This window comes from Apostichopus japonicus, chromosome 9, assembly GCF_037975245.1.
Source record: "Apostichopus japonicus isolate 1M-3 chromosome 9, ASM3797524v1, whole genome shotgun sequence".
NCBI classification, from domain to species: domain Eukaryota; kingdom Metazoa; phylum Echinodermata; class Holothuroidea; order Aspidochirotida; family Stichopodidae; genus Apostichopus; species Apostichopus japonicus.
Window position 1 is genome coordinate 27106313 of NC_092569.1, and position 19322 is coordinate 27125634.

General features: G+C 34.3%; 2 protein-coding genes across 4 annotated transcripts; both read right to left on the minus strand.

The window, feature by feature from the left end:
- Window positions 1–516: 516 nt before the first annotated feature.
- On the minus strand, window positions 517–6313 carry LOC139974358 (uncharacterized). The gene is made up of 6 exons (XM_071981442.1): window positions 6099–6313; window positions 4964–5062; window positions 4306–4608; window positions 3230–3529; window positions 2367–2759; window positions 517–1950 (listed from the first exon to the last, which is right to left on the minus strand). The coding sequence occupies exons 1-6, from the start codon at window positions 6118–6120 to the stop codon at window positions 1877–1879; spliced, it is 1191 nt and encodes a 396-aa protein (XP_071837543.1). The 5' UTR covers window positions 6121–6313; the 3' UTR covers window positions 517–1876.
- Window positions 6314–13182: 6869 nt separating this feature from the next.
- LOC139974354 (cell adhesion molecule CEACAM3-like) lies at window positions 13183–18520 on the minus strand. 3 transcript variants are annotated; one of them, XM_071981425.1, is made up of 7 exons: window positions 18016–18519; window positions 17193–17495; window positions 16028–16327; window positions 15308–15610; window positions 14620–14913; window positions 13732–14109; window positions 13183–13299 (listed from the first exon to the last, which is right to left on the minus strand). In XM_071981425.1, exons 1-7 carry the CDS (start codon window positions 18092–18094, stop codon window positions 13214–13216), a joined length of 1743 nt encoding a protein of 580 aa, XP_071837526.1. In that variant the 5' UTR covers window positions 18095–18519; the 3' UTR covers window positions 13183–13213. The 3 variants fall into 3 exon arrangements, with proteins under 3 accessions (XP_071837526.1, XP_071837529.1, XP_071837528.1); XM_071981428.1 differs by lacking the exon at window positions 13732–14109 and having other exon boundaries at window positions 18016–18520; XM_071981427.1 differs by lacking the exon at window positions 15308–15610 and having other exon boundaries at window positions 18016–18515.
- Window positions 18521–19322: the final 802 nt, after the last annotated feature.

Below are 19322 nucleotides of genomic sequence, written 5' to 3' on the forward strand. Positions count from 1 at the left end.
ATGACCATCTGCCCCACTAATTTTATTCTGGACATTCTTTCTTAGCTAGATCAGTAGATCAGGAATAACTCATGGGGGGAGGAGACTCATAAATACTTCTATGCGATACAACCAAGAAATTGTCGAAACGTCTTCAACATTGTTTCAACAGTTACCAAATATAATACATTTTGTGTCAAAGATCCTTAATTCATTTTGACCCCCCACTAACGAATTATCATATTATTCAAACCCCACCCTCCGCTCACTCTACAAGAAAAAGTGGTTGCACCCCTCACCTAGTAATATATATATATATATAATGAAGACTATATATGGAACTAGGAATCCAATCTCTCATTCTATGGATACGTTATTTATTGTGTTGTGATCGAAATGTCGGTTTGATATACAAAATAATTCAACAGAAGTCTGGTGTTATTTAATGTTGAATGGAATAACATCTACCAGAACATTAGTGAACTGTCTTAAGTGTTTTAAAGTTAACATGCTAATAAATATCATTTATATGTTATGTTCTTTCAGAAGGTTCTGAAAAGTTTTACCTCAAGTTTATTTGCTATAAGAGTACTTATAATTGAGGATGTGTGTTTCCATCAGCTTTCATTACATTGTATGAACAAGAAGCGAAAATCAATGTAAAAAATGGTGAAAGAAAATACAAATATATCAAAGCTATTTATTTACATGAGTGTCATCATTACGAAAATGGTCATTTAAAAAAAAAACACTATCTATAGTCTTATATAAAAGGAATTTCAAGTGAATGTGCATTATTTATATACATAGCGATATGATATGTACAGGATGTCTCTATCTGCGAGTTTAATATTAATGACTTTAAAGATGTCATCTTGTAAATGGACTATTGTTCAAAGTAGAAATATATATATATATATAATGTACACAATTATATACAGATATATACAAATTCATGAAACCTAAATTAAATGGACCGATTAGTTAATGACAAAACAAAAACTGAATTGGAAACTTATCTTTCGGTTGCCATGGGAATTAATTACTACTCTTCAAAATTGTCCAGTTTAAATATTTCCAAGTTTTGCTTTCAACACCGAGTCTTAACGGAGACGCAAATGTTCAAGTTTTGGACATTTTCCATTTTCCATTATACTAGTCACGAAATGAAGACATACACATCATATACCACCAATGTCTGAAGATAAGATATATCCACCCAAACTAAACTACAATTTTCCTGATTTTGATAACGTTTGAAATGTAAAAAAAAAATGAATAATATCACGGTAAGTTGAAATCTCAATGGTATTTATCAGGTTGTATTATATGGATCAGCGTCGTACAAATATCCAAGGGATTAGGATGATTTAGGGCCAGTAATTGTTTTTATCAACTTAAGGAAAGTTGATCACAGGCATTCACTGATACGAATACTAACTTGCTTGCTACTAATATTCAGTCTCGATTTGGGTACTCTAAACATACAGAGAAACGAAACATACTTTTTTGGCACATAACTTGTATAACAAATCCCAAGTGCTAACTAAATCAGCACAGCCAATTTTATGAATTTAAGCGTGACTAAGGGTATACGATTAATTGCGTATAATGATGTGTGTCTTAACAATCTACCTAAATTGTATCTTTTAAGAGACTACTATAGCATGATTATTTATGAAAATGCAAAATGAATACTAATGAAAACTGGAGAAAGCAAAAGGCACAATGAGTTAATAATTAATCCTTACAATAATCCCGTCTCAACACTATCCTATCCGATGAGACAATGTTCCAAGTCACTAATTAAATACTCGATGATTGCTGGATGAACAGTTATACAACCAAGGATGATTTTAGCCATGCTTTATATCTCACAATTCTACCATGTAATTAATCATAGGAAGGGCGTAATGGCTGCTAACGTGATGACAGCAAGGTGTACTCGCAAATGACTGCCATTTGATCCACCTGTTGGTAAAATTGAACAATGATTAGATGTTATTCTTCAAAGAAATTTACTAGTTGTTAGCAAGCTTTTATATTTACACAATGTCATTTATTTATCAAGAGACGGTAAAACTATCATAATGAATGAACTTACAAGTATGTCGACAAAACTATAGTTGGTGCATTTGGCATTACAAATACATTTTTTTTTTTACAATTCATATATAAAATATTTATTCACGGGCTTCTGTATGTGTTAGCTTTGTTTCCGGTAAACAGTAATACTCATTGGCATTAGAAATAAATCCTATTTATAAATAGAACAACATATTGAAGCTTCTGTGTCGTCATGACTTTCAAATTACTGGATGATTATATGTTTGTATTAAATAAGATATCATAGCTTCCGGTTGGATGGGATCTTGGCATTTGCTTACCTCTTTTAGTAGTAGGATGAACCTTATCTGTTTTACTCCCTAAAGTATTCCTGTGTACATTCTTGTCATTCAATGTCGGCCTAGGCGTGTTCGTAGTAGTACTACCTGTAGTAGGACTATATATCTTCATCTTCGTCGTTGTCGTCTTTGGAGTGGTTGCTACAGTTGTGGTTGCTACAGTTGTGGTTGCTACAGTTGTGGTTGTAACAATGTCTTTGACACATTTTGGAATTGAGCCAGACCAATGATAGGTGTCCGTTGCGTCATCCAAAATACACTCAACAAGTGCATTATTATTCAAATGGAAACCTTCATCACAGTTATACTCAGCTAACATGGCAGTGTGATTAATCGTGCCGTGGTTAGGCGGTGGCAATTTGGTGCAAAGTGTTTCTAATGTAAAAAACAAGGAAAAGGTCTTGTCAAATATTTAAAATGTTGGGTGCATGGGTGTAAACCATACCGGTACTCTGGCCGATTGGATTATGGCGGTGCATTGAAATGACAAATGATAATACTCGGTTTTTCAAGGAGGCTCTTCTGAGGGGATGGACATTCTGATGGCTCGACTGGAGATACACAGTAAGGTTAAAATCATAGGTACCTCTATTTGGAAAATAAAAATGTAGAGTTGTTATTAGACTAAAGAGAAAACTAATGAAAGAGAAAGATTAAATAAAGATACTGAGTTAAATCTATTATTAAAATGGTGACAATAAGGTCAATTAGAATAGGAAAATCCAACAATCATAGCCAGAAAATAAAACTCAAGTGAAATGGGAGGATAATAAGTTATGTTTTGATCCTTTATACAAATAATAATGGACAGTATAACATGTAAAGTATTGATTTTAGTGACTCACCAGTGACAGAAAAATCTACAAAAATTGTCTTTTCTTGAAATTCCGTGTCGAGTAAGATCACTTTATACATCTGTTCATGCGTGTGCTGAACATTTTTAATAACTAGTGATCCGGTTGGCAACATATCATATTCGTGGCTGTCATATCCTCGCCCGAATTTCATCCCACTTTCAGATCTAATCAGTGGTTCAATGTCGTCGTGCTCTTCAAACCAATACACCCCTTCATTTTCTGGGTTGAAGCAACAACTTATCACGCCCTCTGTATGCAACCGTCCAGTCACTCTAGATGGACAATTTTCTAAAAAAAAAAAAATCAAGTCTTATGAACAAAAATGTATTTAAGAATAACTTAGTCTTGTTAAGTGAAGGCAAAAACTGCAGAAGTACAAAAAAAGATTTATGAGTAGTTGTTATATTTTGCTCTGTGATGTAGTACGGTTGCTCAAATCTATGAGATTTCTCCGTTATCGCGATCAAATTCAACCAGAAAGAAACAGGTTTACCATTGCAAGTGTCATAAGTCAAGCTTGGAAAAACATCATCACCTTCGCGAATGTGTTGATTTTAACGAATTTCAATACCAATAAATAATTGTGAAATTATCTGTGGAAAAGTCAGAGAATACAACACTGACGTTTCCAAGTTACTTTTATAAATTTAATTGGTTTCGTTGAGACTATTAAATGGCGTTCGGAAAATTTGGGGAAATACACGCGTAGTTACCGTACAAAACGTTCCATTTCAGATTTACAAGTTACACCAAATTGAATGATATTGCTTTTTGTATACTTGAAAAACTTGTTTATTTCGTGAAATTGTATCGCTATTACACGAGGTATGACACCGCAATGTCCAACTTTCTCAACATTGAAATATGTCATCATTAAAATCATAAAAATGTTTTTAATATATATTCTTCTCAAGCCTTTTTATTTTGCTTCATTGATTTAATGTTATACAAAATATGATAGCGCAAATACCAAATATTCTCGAGCTTGAAAATATGTTATCTTAATATCACATAGATATTTGTCCGTTCGTGTATGCAGTAATCAGTTGAGTTTGCCGACTCACCAGTAACAGAGAAGTCCACCGTGAATTCGTCATCTCTAAATTCCGAATCGAGAAGAATTACTGTATATTGCTGGTTATTAGTGAATTGGGTGTTCTTAATAACGAGTGATCCATTTTGTAATACGTCATATTCGTGACTTTTGTAACCTCTACCAGCCTTATATCCACTCTCTAATCTAATCAATGGTTCGTCATCATCAGATTCTTCAAACCAATACACGCCTTCAAAGTTTGAATCAAAGTCACAAGGTAGGAAGACACGCTCTCCGCAAAAGCCACTAACGTGAGGTGAGCAACGGTTTCCTGCGAGTGTAAAAATATAAATAAAAACAAAACTTATTTTAATTTAGAGGAACACTTTAAGAGAATTGTGATATGAGGTTCTCTTGTCGAAATGCTTAATACACGCGATTTTCAACAATCACAGCGTAAGGACAAGTGTTTACTTTATTGTAATATTCCCCGCTGAAGAGCACTCGTACCGACAGTTTGAGTACATAAAAGTATGTGTTAGAATCAATATGACGACATAAACTTGAATTAAATAGTGACATTGTTAAATTTAAAGATGCCAGAAAACTCGTCATTTTGGTAGTATTAGGGGTTTAGCACAGATTGACGTATTCTCTTAATAGGGCGATTTCAATAGAAAACATACCATTCGCTGAACCAAGGAAAAGTAATAGAGTAACCAGAAAATATATGCCGACTGCTCTTTTCCAGCCAGAGAATTCCATTTTTCTTGAATCTTTTCTACCTGGTAATAAATGAATGATATAAGTTATTTCAAAAATTTACAACGACAAGTTTAAACTCGACTGTTGCTTGGCAGTATGAATATTTATGTTTCTGGTAACAGGAATCTGTAATCTGTATCCGTAATCCAGGAATTAGATGCATGATGATAAAAACAAGGTCTCAAAGTTTTTCAACTTTCTTCATCAAAGTATCATCTGATAATTGTCACGATATATGTCATACCACTTGTTACACATTCATTTCTTACTTACGGCTAGACTTGTCAATAAAAAGTGGTAATTCTGTGTAAATTGTCAGATTCAAAGCACCAGGGGTGCACTCTGTACAATCATAGCACGTTGGTAATAAGCACCCATTAACATTTTTACTTAGTATTCAATCCAGTAGAATCACTGCGGTTGAATGGTACGGACTTCCGTCTGTGACACGAAGGTCCGGTTTTCGATTCCTCCCTTCGCCTGATGAGTTCCAAAAAGATGAAACCGGTCGTAAAGTGGAAGTTTTCTGGTTTCTTTTGTCGTTATAAACTTATAAACGAAAGAGATACTTTGAACAGATAAAGTTAAATGAAATAGAATACGACCAAGGCAAATGAATAAATACATTTGAAAGGGTAATCCAGCCTCCACCAGGAATCTCACCCGGCCAGCCCGTTTCATATGTGGAAAGTCACCCTAACCAACTAGGCTATGGACACCGATTGTCTGTTCTGAGGTTCGAAACCAGCATGAAGTAGTTAATCCACTCTAGAATATATTCCACATGTATCGAACAATCCTAGCCCTGTCTTGGTGACATATTTGGCCTCTAGAGATCAATCGTGATGCTATCCATCTCCAAACTCATTTGTTAATCCTAAAACCATCAATAGATATCTATATATATTTATATATATTGTATATATATATTATGTATATAACATATAAATGTATATAACATATATAACAAGAGACACCCTTCTTCTTGCAGCTTCAAAGTTTAGTACTTAGTTTTAGAATCAAAATAAACTATTCATATTGCTGTTTATTTGTTACCTGTTTTCGGCCGTTGATCCATGTTAGATTTATAAAACTCTCAGATCAGTTCTTATATTCCGATACCAATGTAGCACAACATAGTTCCTTCAAACTGAAATTTATTTGAATTACACTTCCAAGTTGACTGGTATGCCACGTACACTGTGTCACTCAATGGCAATGCCTAACGTTTCATAGAATATTCTGAGGGCAATGACAATGTTTGTGTTAACCCTTCAGTGGTACAAAAGATTTGTGTATTTAAGATAACACTGGTGTAGGTTATATTACTAAATCGAACAAAGTTCGTCATTTTGATTGTACAATCTTCAATCAAAATCATACTGGAAATGGTGCCTGAGATTTTTAGTGTTTGTCTACCTGCGATAGTGGTTATTTTATCAGTAAGGTTTGCGTACCAGCCAGCTAAGCAACTGTAAACATATATATTGTCGCAGAAACGAAACTGATTTACTAAATACGAGTCAAAGATTAAGTCAATAACTCGTTCGTGCTTTCATGGCATCTATTTTGAAATTAATAATCTCTCTGTATCTACACATAATTATGCCATGTTTAATGATCTTAGATATTATGATCTCAAAATAGTTATAATATAATATCATTTTTTGCTCTTCCTTGACGGAAAATAGCCCTGATAACTTCGAATACTTACAATGACTCACGGCTTAGTGGGTGACAGTTTACTTGATATTTATATTCAATGATACTTAACACAGGTCCTGTTTTTGACAATATCTATTTCTGAAACAAAACAGGTGTATTTATAATTCTGCATTTACTCCATTCCATTACAAACGCAATGAAAAACATTCCTTTAAGAATTGTTCCGTTACATCTTGATCTACCAAAGGTATATATGTTGAATACGGGGGATGCAGCACGAGGCACATTCAGACAATCACGGAGTGAGAAATTAGTAGATTTAGGATAGAAACAGGATTTATTCACCTATAGATACGTACGGCTCTACTACTTCTCTGAGCTTAAGACCAAAGACAGCAAAATATAACTAGTCAAGTCTCTTTAACTCCAAACTATCGGTAACTAAACTCCCATAACTGATCTTATTGGGATTTACCTACAATTGTATTGACATTAATGATTGATATTACTCATTATCGATTCCTTGACGATTTCCAAGTACACTACGCAGAAACAACTCACAGTATTGGAATGTCACATGTTTAACTTCTAAACAAGAGTCGCTTCCTTATATGGTCATTTGCTGGTTTTCGGGAGAATTGCCAACACAGGTATAGCCTACTTAGAGACATTACCTAGAAACAACAACCGGATTGAATGCGGTAACTCTGCTTTGCCCGTAACAGAATTGTGATATCCAATTGTCAGAGATATTTAGTTTTGTAATCATTTTTTTTTTATTCTTTTGTAATACATTTTTGAAGAAGAGAAGGATCAAGACTTGAATCTTATTGTGCGGCTTTCATGTATGGATGTAAGTTAGTCCTATTTTCTTATTTTTTTTATGACTCTCTTGGAGTCTGGGAGATTGTGAAGGAATCTTTCTGCTCTTTGTAGAAAACAGTTGTGTGCAAATTATTAGTTGATATTCACTGAATAATTGATCAGCTTGTTGTTAATTACGACTATATTTACGAAAAATCTTAAGATCTTACAATGGGCACGTTTGAAAAGGTGGAGTGAAGAAGGTGTTTCAGAGTATTCATAAACGCAGATTGGGCAATCGGCTGACATGTCGAATAACGTAGCCATAATATCTACTTGTAAACCCTTTCCTTAATATGCAGGTTTTTGTAAACAAAGCCGCTCCTAGATATTTGTTGTCTATATAGAGGGCCTCAATTTGAATTGAGAATAGCAGAGGCCAAATTAAAATGCAATGGATATGGCCCTAGAAACGACAAAACCCACTCGCCTTATAAACAGTCTTCCATACTGAAGGAAACAATTTGAACTTCAAAATAGTGCATTCTGAAGCATCTTTAGACTATAATATAGTTCTTCAATAAGGTCTAAAAGCAAGATTATTTTAAAAGCTACACACTAATGGAATGTATGGGTAAGGTTCGGGTAATAGGGTAGTTAACGCAAGAAGTAAACAGGCTAAGTATGTAACTGCGTTTGACTGCATAAAAAGGCTTAATTGCGCAAACACTACGTATAAATGTGTACGTAAGTGCATTGAAATACGGCAAACAAGGAGCATATAGTTTTATTATATTTATGCTTATTTTCTGAGCGTAGACATCATTTTAGTTTTATCTTGTTAAGTCTGTCGTTTACACTCTAGTGTTTTATTTTCTTGTTTCAATCAGTCAATCAATAGATCGAATAAACAACGATGTATAAGAGTGAAGCGAGGGAATGAACTTAAAACCAAAGTATCCACAAAACTTCTTCTAAGCAAAAATGTACAGGTATAATTCAGTACATTGGATACACATGTAAATATAATATGTGATACTGGTTGTCATCGTCATACAATGAAAGTCAACTCTGATGATATATGCTGATTGATAATCATATTTAATTTTTTACCTGTTATGCTTTATTGGAAAATTTTGCCTTTATTCTGGCAAACTGTGTGAATCTCTGAAATGTATAATATATCGATATGAAAATTAGTCAAAACGTTTGATTGCAATGGGAGTCGAGCCATTTACTAAATGACTACCAGCTCCGTGTTCTATCAAACTGTATCAAAAAGACTTAACAAGCTCCAAAAATCAATTTGCATATTAAGTAAAGATGTAGTTCTTCGTTACAATATTTCTATAAATATAATTAATATGCAAAGTCTTTTCGAAGGAAAGACATTTCTTGCCAATTCAAAGAACACTAACAAAGATGACACTTAATATTTCGTGATATTACTGTCTATATTGCGTTCCCCTGTATTGAATACTTCCTCTACTTCATTTTATTTGCATGTTTCTTGTTGTTCTCTACATAGTTTTGTTTCTAGTGTTCAGTGAATCTGTGTCTCAAATGAAACCACGCTAAGAGAGATACTCTCAAATGAAAGTCGTATTAGGCAGGGAATTGCCCTTTCATGTTGTTCATTAAAATTTCTAATAGAGCCTTGTGATGTTACTATAGTTTAAATGTGAGTTGCGTACTATGTTGTTAGATAACTTAACCTGACAGTTTCACTCGGCAGTAGATCTCATCTGTCCATCAAAATATGCCGATGGACTTGTGTGATGTAACCCTTGATTGGCTTTGAAATATAATCATAATGGTACCCTTCATAATTAAAAATGTAACAGGAATCTCACAAATCACTAAATAAAGAAAAGTAAATAATGAAAATGACAATTCGAGAAAGCCAACTCTAACAGTATTGCCGGTATAGGCTAAAGTTAGATTTAACGAAAAACCCATAGCAATGTTATAACCAGATTACCGGCGCTGATAATATATAGAGGATAGAAGTTATTAAAGACATTAGATCAAACCATATCAACGAATCAATATGAGTTTTGTAGAGAGCAAATTAATTGATTGACTAAAATGTTCAGTTGTGCAGAATAAGTCGCTGATTGGAAACGTGTACGTTCACCCGATACTCATAGCTAGTATACAGTAGCTACTGTTCATGTGCCACAACCGTACATCAGTAACTACTGCGCTGTGTTCGTAACACGGTAACATGTGTTACAGGTGGCACAGTTTTTTCTAACTGCAAATTTAAAATTTTAAAACTTAAAATTTAATTTTAAAATTTAAAATATAAAATAATAAAAATTTATATATATATTTTTTTAATTTCTGCAAATTTTCACCTGTCGGATTCGTAGTTCATCGTGTAACAGCTTTGCAGTAATTACTGTGCCACCTGTAACACATGTTACCGTGTTGCGAACACAGCACAGTAGTTACTGATGCACGGTTTGTGGAACATGAACAGTAGTTACTGTACTAGCTATGAGTATCGGATGGTACGTTCGTGATCAAATGTTAAACGGATTGTTCTCGGCTTTCATTATGTTATAGTTGAAGAGCGCCTCGCAAGATACCGTATATGACGTAAACTACTGTACAACAATATTGTGGATTGAATGAGGGAGACTCCCGTGTATTAGTCCTTTATAGATGAACGGCATTTTCGTTTTCAGTTTGATAATTTCGTTTTGTTATACTCAGAAAGACGGAAACATAAGTAATTGATAGGAAGTCAAGATAACTAAGGACAAAATAATGTCAAGATGATGCGGATGTTTCAACGTTACATAATACCCACTACTAGTTTTTATGTTGAAACATAGTACCCTCAACTAGTATTTCCTGTTTTCGCCATTGTGACATCTACATGAATTTTGTGTTAAGAAAGTTGAAAGTCCTTTGAGAAACATTGCGTCAGTTTGTAGATTAGTAATGAAAAGAGTCAAAATAAATTATATCAGTAACTGCTATAGTTGTTAGTAGTAATGCTACTCAGTATATCCAATTAAAAGAAACTCTTGAATTACATCAAGAAATGATGTCTTCACGAGGTATTATAATAAACACTGGTTGTCGTTATTTTGCTCGCTATCAACATTCAGTTCTGACGATATATTATCGAACAATCAACAAATGTCGCCAAAAGTTAGTCAACAATTTCCAGCCTTTCTTGATTCAGTTTTCTTGATTCTCTAGTAACACTTCAGTCAAATTTGTTGTTCTTTAAACCTACGCAACATATTGCTTGAAGGGTTAAAGAGAAATGCATTACTTATATCAGGTCCAGAGTTTTGTTTGTCTTCAAATATAGAGGTTCACTGGAGTCATCGCCATGGAATATGTTGTCCATATTTGTTGATTGTTTGATTAACTCTGCTTGAAAAAATTTAAGTGTAAAGGTCGCGTGATTTCAGTTTCGGTTCAGTGCTTGCAGTGATTCACGGCTGTGTAATTGGTGACACATGTATACACCTATAGGGAATATAAAATCTCGTTCCCAAGTTGACATTAGCGTTATTCTTAACGTGCATTGCTGTTAACTATTGAAACCAACCTTCAAAAGCTCAAACTATCACAAACACTGTATAAAACCATTGCGGTCGTTAAGTAAAGACTTGATAAGTGCACCATAAGAAAAAAAAAATGGAGACAATGAGGACACTTGGAGGCTGCACTCGTAGGCTTCACTATCGTTATATATAGTTTCAAAAGTCTTGTTTGTAGAACGAAAACAAGACTTTTACTTCGCAAAGGGAAGTGGTAGTTTGAGTTCTTCTGAACGGCCGATGACCCTTCTTTTAATATTGAGTAATAGAAATATTAGACTTTGAAACACACGTTTCGATGAAGACAATAAAATTTAACCATAACCGACACTGCCCCCACTTATTTTATTCTGGACATTCTTCTTTAGCTAGGTCAGGAAGAACTCACAAGGAGGGGGGGGGGGTGGGGGCTCGTAAATACGTCTGTGCGATACACCAAGAAATAGTCGAAGCGTCTTCAACATTGTTTCAAAATATGATACCATTTTAAGTCAAAGATCCTTAATTCATTTAGACCCTCAACTAACGAATTATCATATTATTCCACCCCCTCCCACGCTCACTCTACAAGAAAAGGTGGTTGCACCCTTACATAATTTCTATATATATATATATATAATGAAGACAACATATGGAACTACGAATTCAATCTCCCATTCTATGGATACGTTATTGTGTTGGGATGAGAAATGCCGGTTTGATATACAAAATAACTCAATTATTTTGGATTTTTGTTTTGGATTTAAGATACAAAATAGCTCAACAGAAGTCTGGTATTATTGAATGTGGAATGGGGTAACATCTACCACAACATTATAGCAAGCTGTCTTAAGTGTTTTACAGTGAGCATGCTGATAAATATCATTTACATGTTAGGTTCTTTCTCAAGGTTCTGGAAATGTTTACCTCTATATAAGAATACTTATAATTGAGTTTGTGTGTTTGCATTATCTTCCAGCTTTCATTACATTGTATAACAAGAAGCGGAAATCAATCGAGTCAAAGCTATTTATTAACATGCATGTCATGATGATTAAAATATTAATTAATGATAATTCATAAAATTTAAAGATGACAAGTTGACAAAAATTTCAAGTAAATTTCAAAGTATTGGTGTATTATTTATATACAAAGCCATATGATATGTACAGGATGTCTCAAAGACATCATATAAATTGACTATTGTTAAAAGCAGAAATACATATAATTTTATATATATATATATACACATTCATAAAACCTAAATTAAATGGAACAGTTAGTTAATGACAAAAAAAAAACGACCTGGAAACTTATCTTTCGGTTGCGATTGGAATTAATAACTATTCTTTAAAATTGTCCAGCTTAAATATTTTCCGAGAAAAGCTTTCACCACAGAGGCTAACCTAAGAACGTGAAATTGCAAATTTTGGCAAGTTTCCATTTTCCATTATACTAGCCATGAAACGAGAACATAAATGTCATATACCACCAATGCCTGAAGATAAGACATATACACATAAAATGTACTACAACTTTCCTAATTTAGATAACGTTTGAAATATAAAAAATGAAAAACAAAAACACGGTAAGTTAACCTGAATGATATTTAGCAGTTTATATTACGGATTAGCGTCGCACAAGATTCTAGTGGTCGGGATGATTTTGGGTCAAGAATTTTGTTTTATCAACTTAAGGAAAGTTTCTCCCCAAGGGTTCAATAATACGAATACGAAATTACTTGTTACCAATATTCAAAGTCTCGATTTGGGTATTCTAAACATACAAAGAAACAACACATACTTTATGGTACATGACTTGTATAACAAATCCAAAGTGCTTACAAAATGAACAGAGCCAATTTATGAATTTAAGCCTGGGTAAGGGTATACGATTAATTAATTAATTAATTAAATTTCATTTTTGGAGAGTCTACTATAACATGATTATTAATACAAATGCAAAGTGAATACTAATAAAAGCTGGAGAAAGCAAAAGGCACAATGGGTTACTAATTAATCCTTACTACAAACCCGTCTCAACACTATCCTATCCGATTCAGTGTTCCAAGTCACTAATTATATTCTCGAAGATGGTAGGAGGAACAATAATACAACCGCAGATGATTTTGGTCATGCTTTACATCTCACAATTCTGTCATGTATTTAAGAAAAGGAAGGACGTAATGGTTGCTAACGTGATGACAGCAAGGTGTACTCGCAAATGACTGCCATTTGATCCACCTGTTGGTAAAATTCAACAAATGTTTAGATGTTGTTCTTTAAAGACGTTACTAGTTGTTAGCAAGCTTTTATATTTACACAATGTAATTTATTTATCAAGAGACGGTAAAACTATCATAATGAATGAACTTACAAGTATGTCGACAAAACTATAGTTGGTGCATTTGGCATTACAATAACTGGAAATCTGTACAATTGAAATATATAATATTTCTTCATGGACTTCTGTGTGTGTTAGCTTTTTTTCCGGTAAAGAGAAACACTCATTGGCATTGAATAAATCCCATTCGTAAATAAAACAAAATATTGAAGCAAATGTGCCGTCATGACTTTCAATTAACTTGATGATTATATGTTTATATTAAATACGATGTCATAAAAAAACATTTCTTGACAAGCTTCCGGTTGGATGGGATCTTGACATTTGCTTACCTTTTTTATTTGTAGGATGAACCTTATCTGTTTTACTCCCTATAGTATTCCTGTGTACATTCTTGTCATTAAATGTCGGCCTAGGCGTGTTCGTAGTAATACTACCTGTAGTAGAACTATATATCTTCATCTTCGTCGTTGTCGTCTTTGGAGTGGTTGCTACAGTTGTGATTGCTACAGGAGTGGTTGTAACAATGTCTCTGACACATTCCGGAATCGGGCCAGACCAATGATAAGTGGCCGTTGCTTCATTCAAAATACACTTAACAAGTGCATTATTATTCAATTGGAAACCTTCCTCACAGTTATACTCAGCTAACATGGCAGTTTGTTTAACTGTGCCGTGGTTAGGCTGAGGCAAGTTGGTGCAAAGTGTTTCTAATGTGAAAAAAAGGAAAAGGTCTTGGCAAATATTTGTAATGTTGGGTGCATGGATGGAAGCAATATCGGTGCTGTGGCCGATTGGATAAAGGTGGTGGCAATTGAAGCAATGAGGCTTAGCAATAGGAAAGTTCGGGGTTCGATTCCCGGCCGGGTCATATATTAAGGTGGGCTTTTCATCCAAGAGGAATCTACGGCTTTCCCATCTGACATGACTTGTAAATTGAAAATATTCAAAATTTGAGTTAAATTGTTAAATTGGGAGCCAGACGACGTGCAAGTTGTAATCCATAATCTCTGCGGGTTTCTCCCACATTTCGTGGTCGCTTAAGCGTCGTAATATAACTGCTGATTATTGATTATTCAACGCAACGTCTATCATAGATCAACACATAACGCCACTTCGTGTGACATTCGTTTCCCCCATACCTTATTGTGATAATGCAGCATTACAAATGACTATGGCGTAACAACATACAACAACATACAACTTAATTCAAAGTTTACCTGCTTCAAAGTCTATTTGGTAAGTAAATGATTTATTATTCACATCAACCAAAATCACTTTGTATCTGGCGTTGTTTTCTTCGGAAACTCGGCGTATAATAAGTGATCCAGTGTTGGATACGTCGTACTTGTCGTCTGTGAAACCAGGCCCAGAGATGGTCGAACCTTCTCGTTGAATCAGAGGATCATTTTCAGAATTTTCAACAATCCAAGAAACTCTTTTAAAGTCAGTATTGAAATGACAAATGATAATGCTCGGTTCTCCAAGGAGGCCTTTCTGAGGAGATGGACATTCTGATGGTCAGAATGAAAATATACAGTAAGGTTAAAATCATAGTTACCTCTATTTGAAAATGAAAATCTAGAGTTGTAATTGATAAAGTAGAAAGATTAAATAAAGATACTCAGTTAATCTATTATAAAAGGGTGACAATAAGGTCAATTATAAGGAAAATCCAACAATTATAATCAGAAAAAAACTGCGGTGAAATGGGAGGATAATAATTAATGTGTTGATCCTTTTAACATATCTTGTGACACTTATTCTTAATTCTGTTGGTCTGGACCTTGTCCATATAAACAATTGTATTTAGTTTTGTGGTAAAACATTCACTGAGCTACGCTGGCTATTATCTGTAGCTTTCAGTGGACAGTACCAAAATGTAAAATATCGATTTTAGTGACTCACCAATGACAGAAAGATTTACGAAAAACGTATTTTCGTGAAATTCATTGTCGAGTATGATCACTTTATATATCTGTTCATGCGTGTGCTGAACATTTTTAATAACTAGTGATCCGTTCGGCAACATATCATATTCTTGACTGTCATAACCTCTACCATCCGTATAACCATTCTCTAATAAAATCAATGGTTCTTCACCATCAGATTCATCAAACCAATACACGCCTTCAAAGTTTGGATCAAAGTCACAAGGTAGCATGACACTCTCTCCGCAAGAGCCAATAACGTGAGGTGAGCAAAGGTTTCCTGCGAGTGTAAGAGTAAAAATTAAAACAATATTTATTTTAAGTTAGAGGAACTCATTGTTAGAATTCTGAAGTGAGGTTCTCTTATCGAAATGCATAATACACGCCCTTTTAAACAGTCACGGAGTGAGGACAATTACTTAAAAGTATGCCTTAGTATCAATTTGGTGAGAAAGATTTGGATTAATTGGTGGCATTGTTAAATTTAAATATGCCAGTTTACTCGTCATGTTGGTAAAATTAGGGTTTAGCACTGATTGACGTATTTCTTCATATGGCGATTTCAAAGAAAAAATACCATTCGATGAACCAAGGGAAAGAAGTTTTGTGGTAAAACATTCACTGAGCTACGTTGGCTATTATCTGTAGCTTTCAGTGGTCAGTGCGAAAATGTAAAGTATTGATTTTAGTGACTCACCAGTAACAGAAAAATCAACGAAAATTGTCTTTTCGCGAAATTCAGTGTCGAGTAAGATCACTTTATATATCTGTTCATGCGTGTGCCGAACATTTTGAATAACTAGTGATCCGTTTGGCAACATATCATATTCGTGACTGTCATATCCTCGCCCGAATTTTTCCCCACCCTCAGATCTAATCAGTGGTTCAATATCGTCGTGCTCTTCAAACCAATACACCCCTTCATTTTCTGGGTTGAAGCAACAACTTATCACACCCTTTGTATTCAAGCGTCCAGTCACTCTAGAAGGACAATTCTCTGAAAAATCAAGTAGAATGAAAAAATGTATAGTTAAGAAAAATTTGGTCTTGTTAAGTTAAGGCTCAACAATGCAGAAGTACAAAAAAAGGGTTATAAGTATCTTTTATTTTGCTCTGTGATGTAGTACGGTTGCTCAAAACTATGAAATTTCCCCGTTATTGTGATCAAATTCAACCAGAAAGAAACAGGTTTACCATTGCAAATGTCATAAGTCAAGCTAGGAAAAACATCATCACCTTCATGAATGTGTTGATTTTAACGAATTTCAATTCCGATAAATAATTGTGAAATTATCTGTGGAAAAGTCAGAGAATATAGCAAAGACGTTTCCTAGTTACTTTTATAAATTTAATTGGTTTCGTTGAGACTATAAAATGGCGCTCGCAAAATTTGGTCGACAAAATTTGACTTACACGAACGGAATACAGCTGCGGTGTCTACGAGTGCAGTACGCAAAGCTGGGGAAATACACGCGTAGTTACCGTACAGAACGTTCCATTTCAGATTTAAAAGTTACATCAACTTGGATGTTATTGCTTTAGTTTTCTACTTGAAAAACTTGTTTATTTCGTAAGATTGTATCGCTATTACACGAGTATGATACCACAATGTCCAACTTTCTCAATATTGAAATAGGTCATCTTAAAAAATCATAGAAATGTTTTTAATATAAATTCTTCTTTAGCTTTTTTATTTGCTTCATTGATTTAATGTTATACAAAATATGATAGCGCCAAAATCAAATATTCTCCAGCCTTCAAATATGTCATATTAATATCAAATTGATATATTTTTTAAAGTTCACGCAGGTCTATTTTTGTCCGTTCGTGTATGCAGTAATCAGTTGAGCTTGCCTACTCACCAGTAACAGAGAAGTCCACCGTGAATGTTTCATCTCTAAATTCCGAGTTGAGTAGGATTACTTTATATTGCTGGTTATTAGTGAATTGAGTGTTCTTTATAACGAGTGATCCATTTTGTAATACGTCATATTCGTGACTTTGGTAACCTCTACCAGACTTATAACCATTCTCTAATCTAATCAATGGTTCTTCACCATCAGATTCATCAAACCAATACACGCCTTCAAAGTTTGGATCAAAGTCACAAGGTAGTAAGACACTCTCTCCGCAAGAGCCACTAACGTGAGGTAAGCAAAGGTTTCCTGCGAGTGTAAGAAAAAATATAAAACAATACTTATTTTAAGTTAGAGGAACTCTTTAAAAGAATTGTTATATGAGGTTCTCTTGTCGAAATGCATAATACACGCAATTTTTAACAGTCACCGCGTAAGGACAAGTGTGTTCTATATTGTATTATTTCCGGCTTAAGAGCCTTCGAACTGACAATTTGAGCAGTATGAAAGTCTTCATGTTAGTTCCACAGATATACAGGTTATGAATATTGTTCGTATTGACAGTACGATTGCTTTACGATTGATAATGGAGGAGAGGGGTGGGGGCGGCTGGGGAACATAGAGGAATTAGAAATGGCCTAACCAGTATGATCAGCTGTTATAAATACTTAAAAGTATGCGTTAGAATCAATATGACGACATAAACTTGGATTAAATAGTGACATTGTTTAATTTAAAGATGCCAGTAAACTAGTCATTTTGGTAGTATTAGGGGTTTAGCACTGATTGACGTATTCTCTTAATGGGGCGATTTCAATAGAAAACATACCATTCACTGATGCAAGGAAACGTAATAGAGTAACCAGAACATATATGTCAAATGCTCTTTTCCAACCAGAGAATTCCATTTTTCTTGAATCGTTCAACCTGGTACTAAATGAATGATATAAGTTTTTTTCAACAATTTACAACGACAATTTTATACTGGATTGTTGCTTGGCGATATGAACATTTTGTGTTTCTGGTGACAAAGTCTGTATTATTCTGTATCCGTTATCCAGGTAGTAGATACATGATGATCAAAAGGAGTAGACTTTTGGGAAAGATAGTTTTAAACTTTCTTCATCAATTCTGCCAATTTCCACGATATCTGTCAATCCGTTAATCCATGTTAGATTTATAAATCTCTAGTATCAGTTCTTATGTTTCGGTATTAATATAGCACAGCATAGTTCCTTGAAATAAATTTGAATCACACTTCCAAGTTGAATGGTATGCCACGTACACTGTGCCACTCAGTTGCGATTACTAACTTTTTCATATATTCATGGTGGCAAATACAACGTTTGCTTAGTGATGCTTCAGTGATAAAATACAATTATGTATTCCAAAAGAAAATGCCAATCAATTGAAGCAAAGGTCGTGATTGTATTTACATTGTAAGTTCAAAATTCAATGGAAATCAAAGGGGTTAAGATTTTAGAATTTGTTTACCGAGAAACGGCTTTTCAATCAGTAAGGTTTCGCATACCAGATAAATGAGTGTACTTCGGATATTGTAAAACCTATAGTCGCAGAAACGAAACTAGTCTACATAATATTACAGTACCGTGATTAAAGGTCAAGTGACACGTAGACTTGACTTTACATAATATTAAACTTAACAATTCTTACATTAAGAAGAACCCAACACCGCGATTTTTTTTCCGTCTCCAAAGGGGTAGAAATCGGTAAAAATTACTATTACGTTATAGACTCAGTGACGTCACGGGGGGGGGGGGGGAGCGCAGAAGAGTGCAAACTGTATATGTTCTGCGAAGTGCATTGGGTATGTAGAAATCTCAAACTTCTCGAAAATATTACCTTTTTCAGCAGTCTGTTACAAGAAAGTTAAGATTTGGATTAAGATGAAAAATCAAAAATTGATACATAAGACAATCAACAAAACATCTAATGACTTGTTTTTCCATAAATTCCTTGCATTTTCTTCCTATCAAGCAACATAAACTCCGCAAAAATCGGCTAGATTGACTCGTTAAGGGAAAGTCGGAACAAATGACGTCATTTGTTTACCAAGTCGAAAGTGCATGATATCGTCGCATGGAACTGCTTCTTGCTACCACATACAGTTTCTGT

Coding starts and splice junctions, on each gene's coding strand:
- LOC139974358 (XM_071981442.1), bottom strand. CDS start 6,120: ATGGATCAACGGCCGAAAACAG. Junction 2,760..3,229: donor TGTAGATTTTTCTGTCACTG/GTGAGTCACTAA, acceptor TTTTTACATTAG/AAACACTTTGCACCAAATTG. Junction 1,951..2,366: donor TCATCCTACTACTAAAAGAG/GTAAGCAAATGC, acceptor TTTTACCAACAG/GTGGATCAAATGGCAGTCAT.
- LOC139974354 (XM_071981425.1), bottom strand. CDS start 18,094: ATGGAATTCTCTGGTTGGAAAAGAGCATTTGACATATATGTTCTGGTT. Junction 17,496..18,015: donor TTTCCTTGCATCAGTGAATG/GTATGTTTTCTA, acceptor TTACACTCGCAG/GAAACCTTTGCTTACCTCAC. Junction 16,328..17,192: donor GGTGGACTTCTCTGTTACTG/GTGAGTAGGCAA, acceptor TTGATTTTTCAG/AGAATTGTCCTTCTAGAGTG.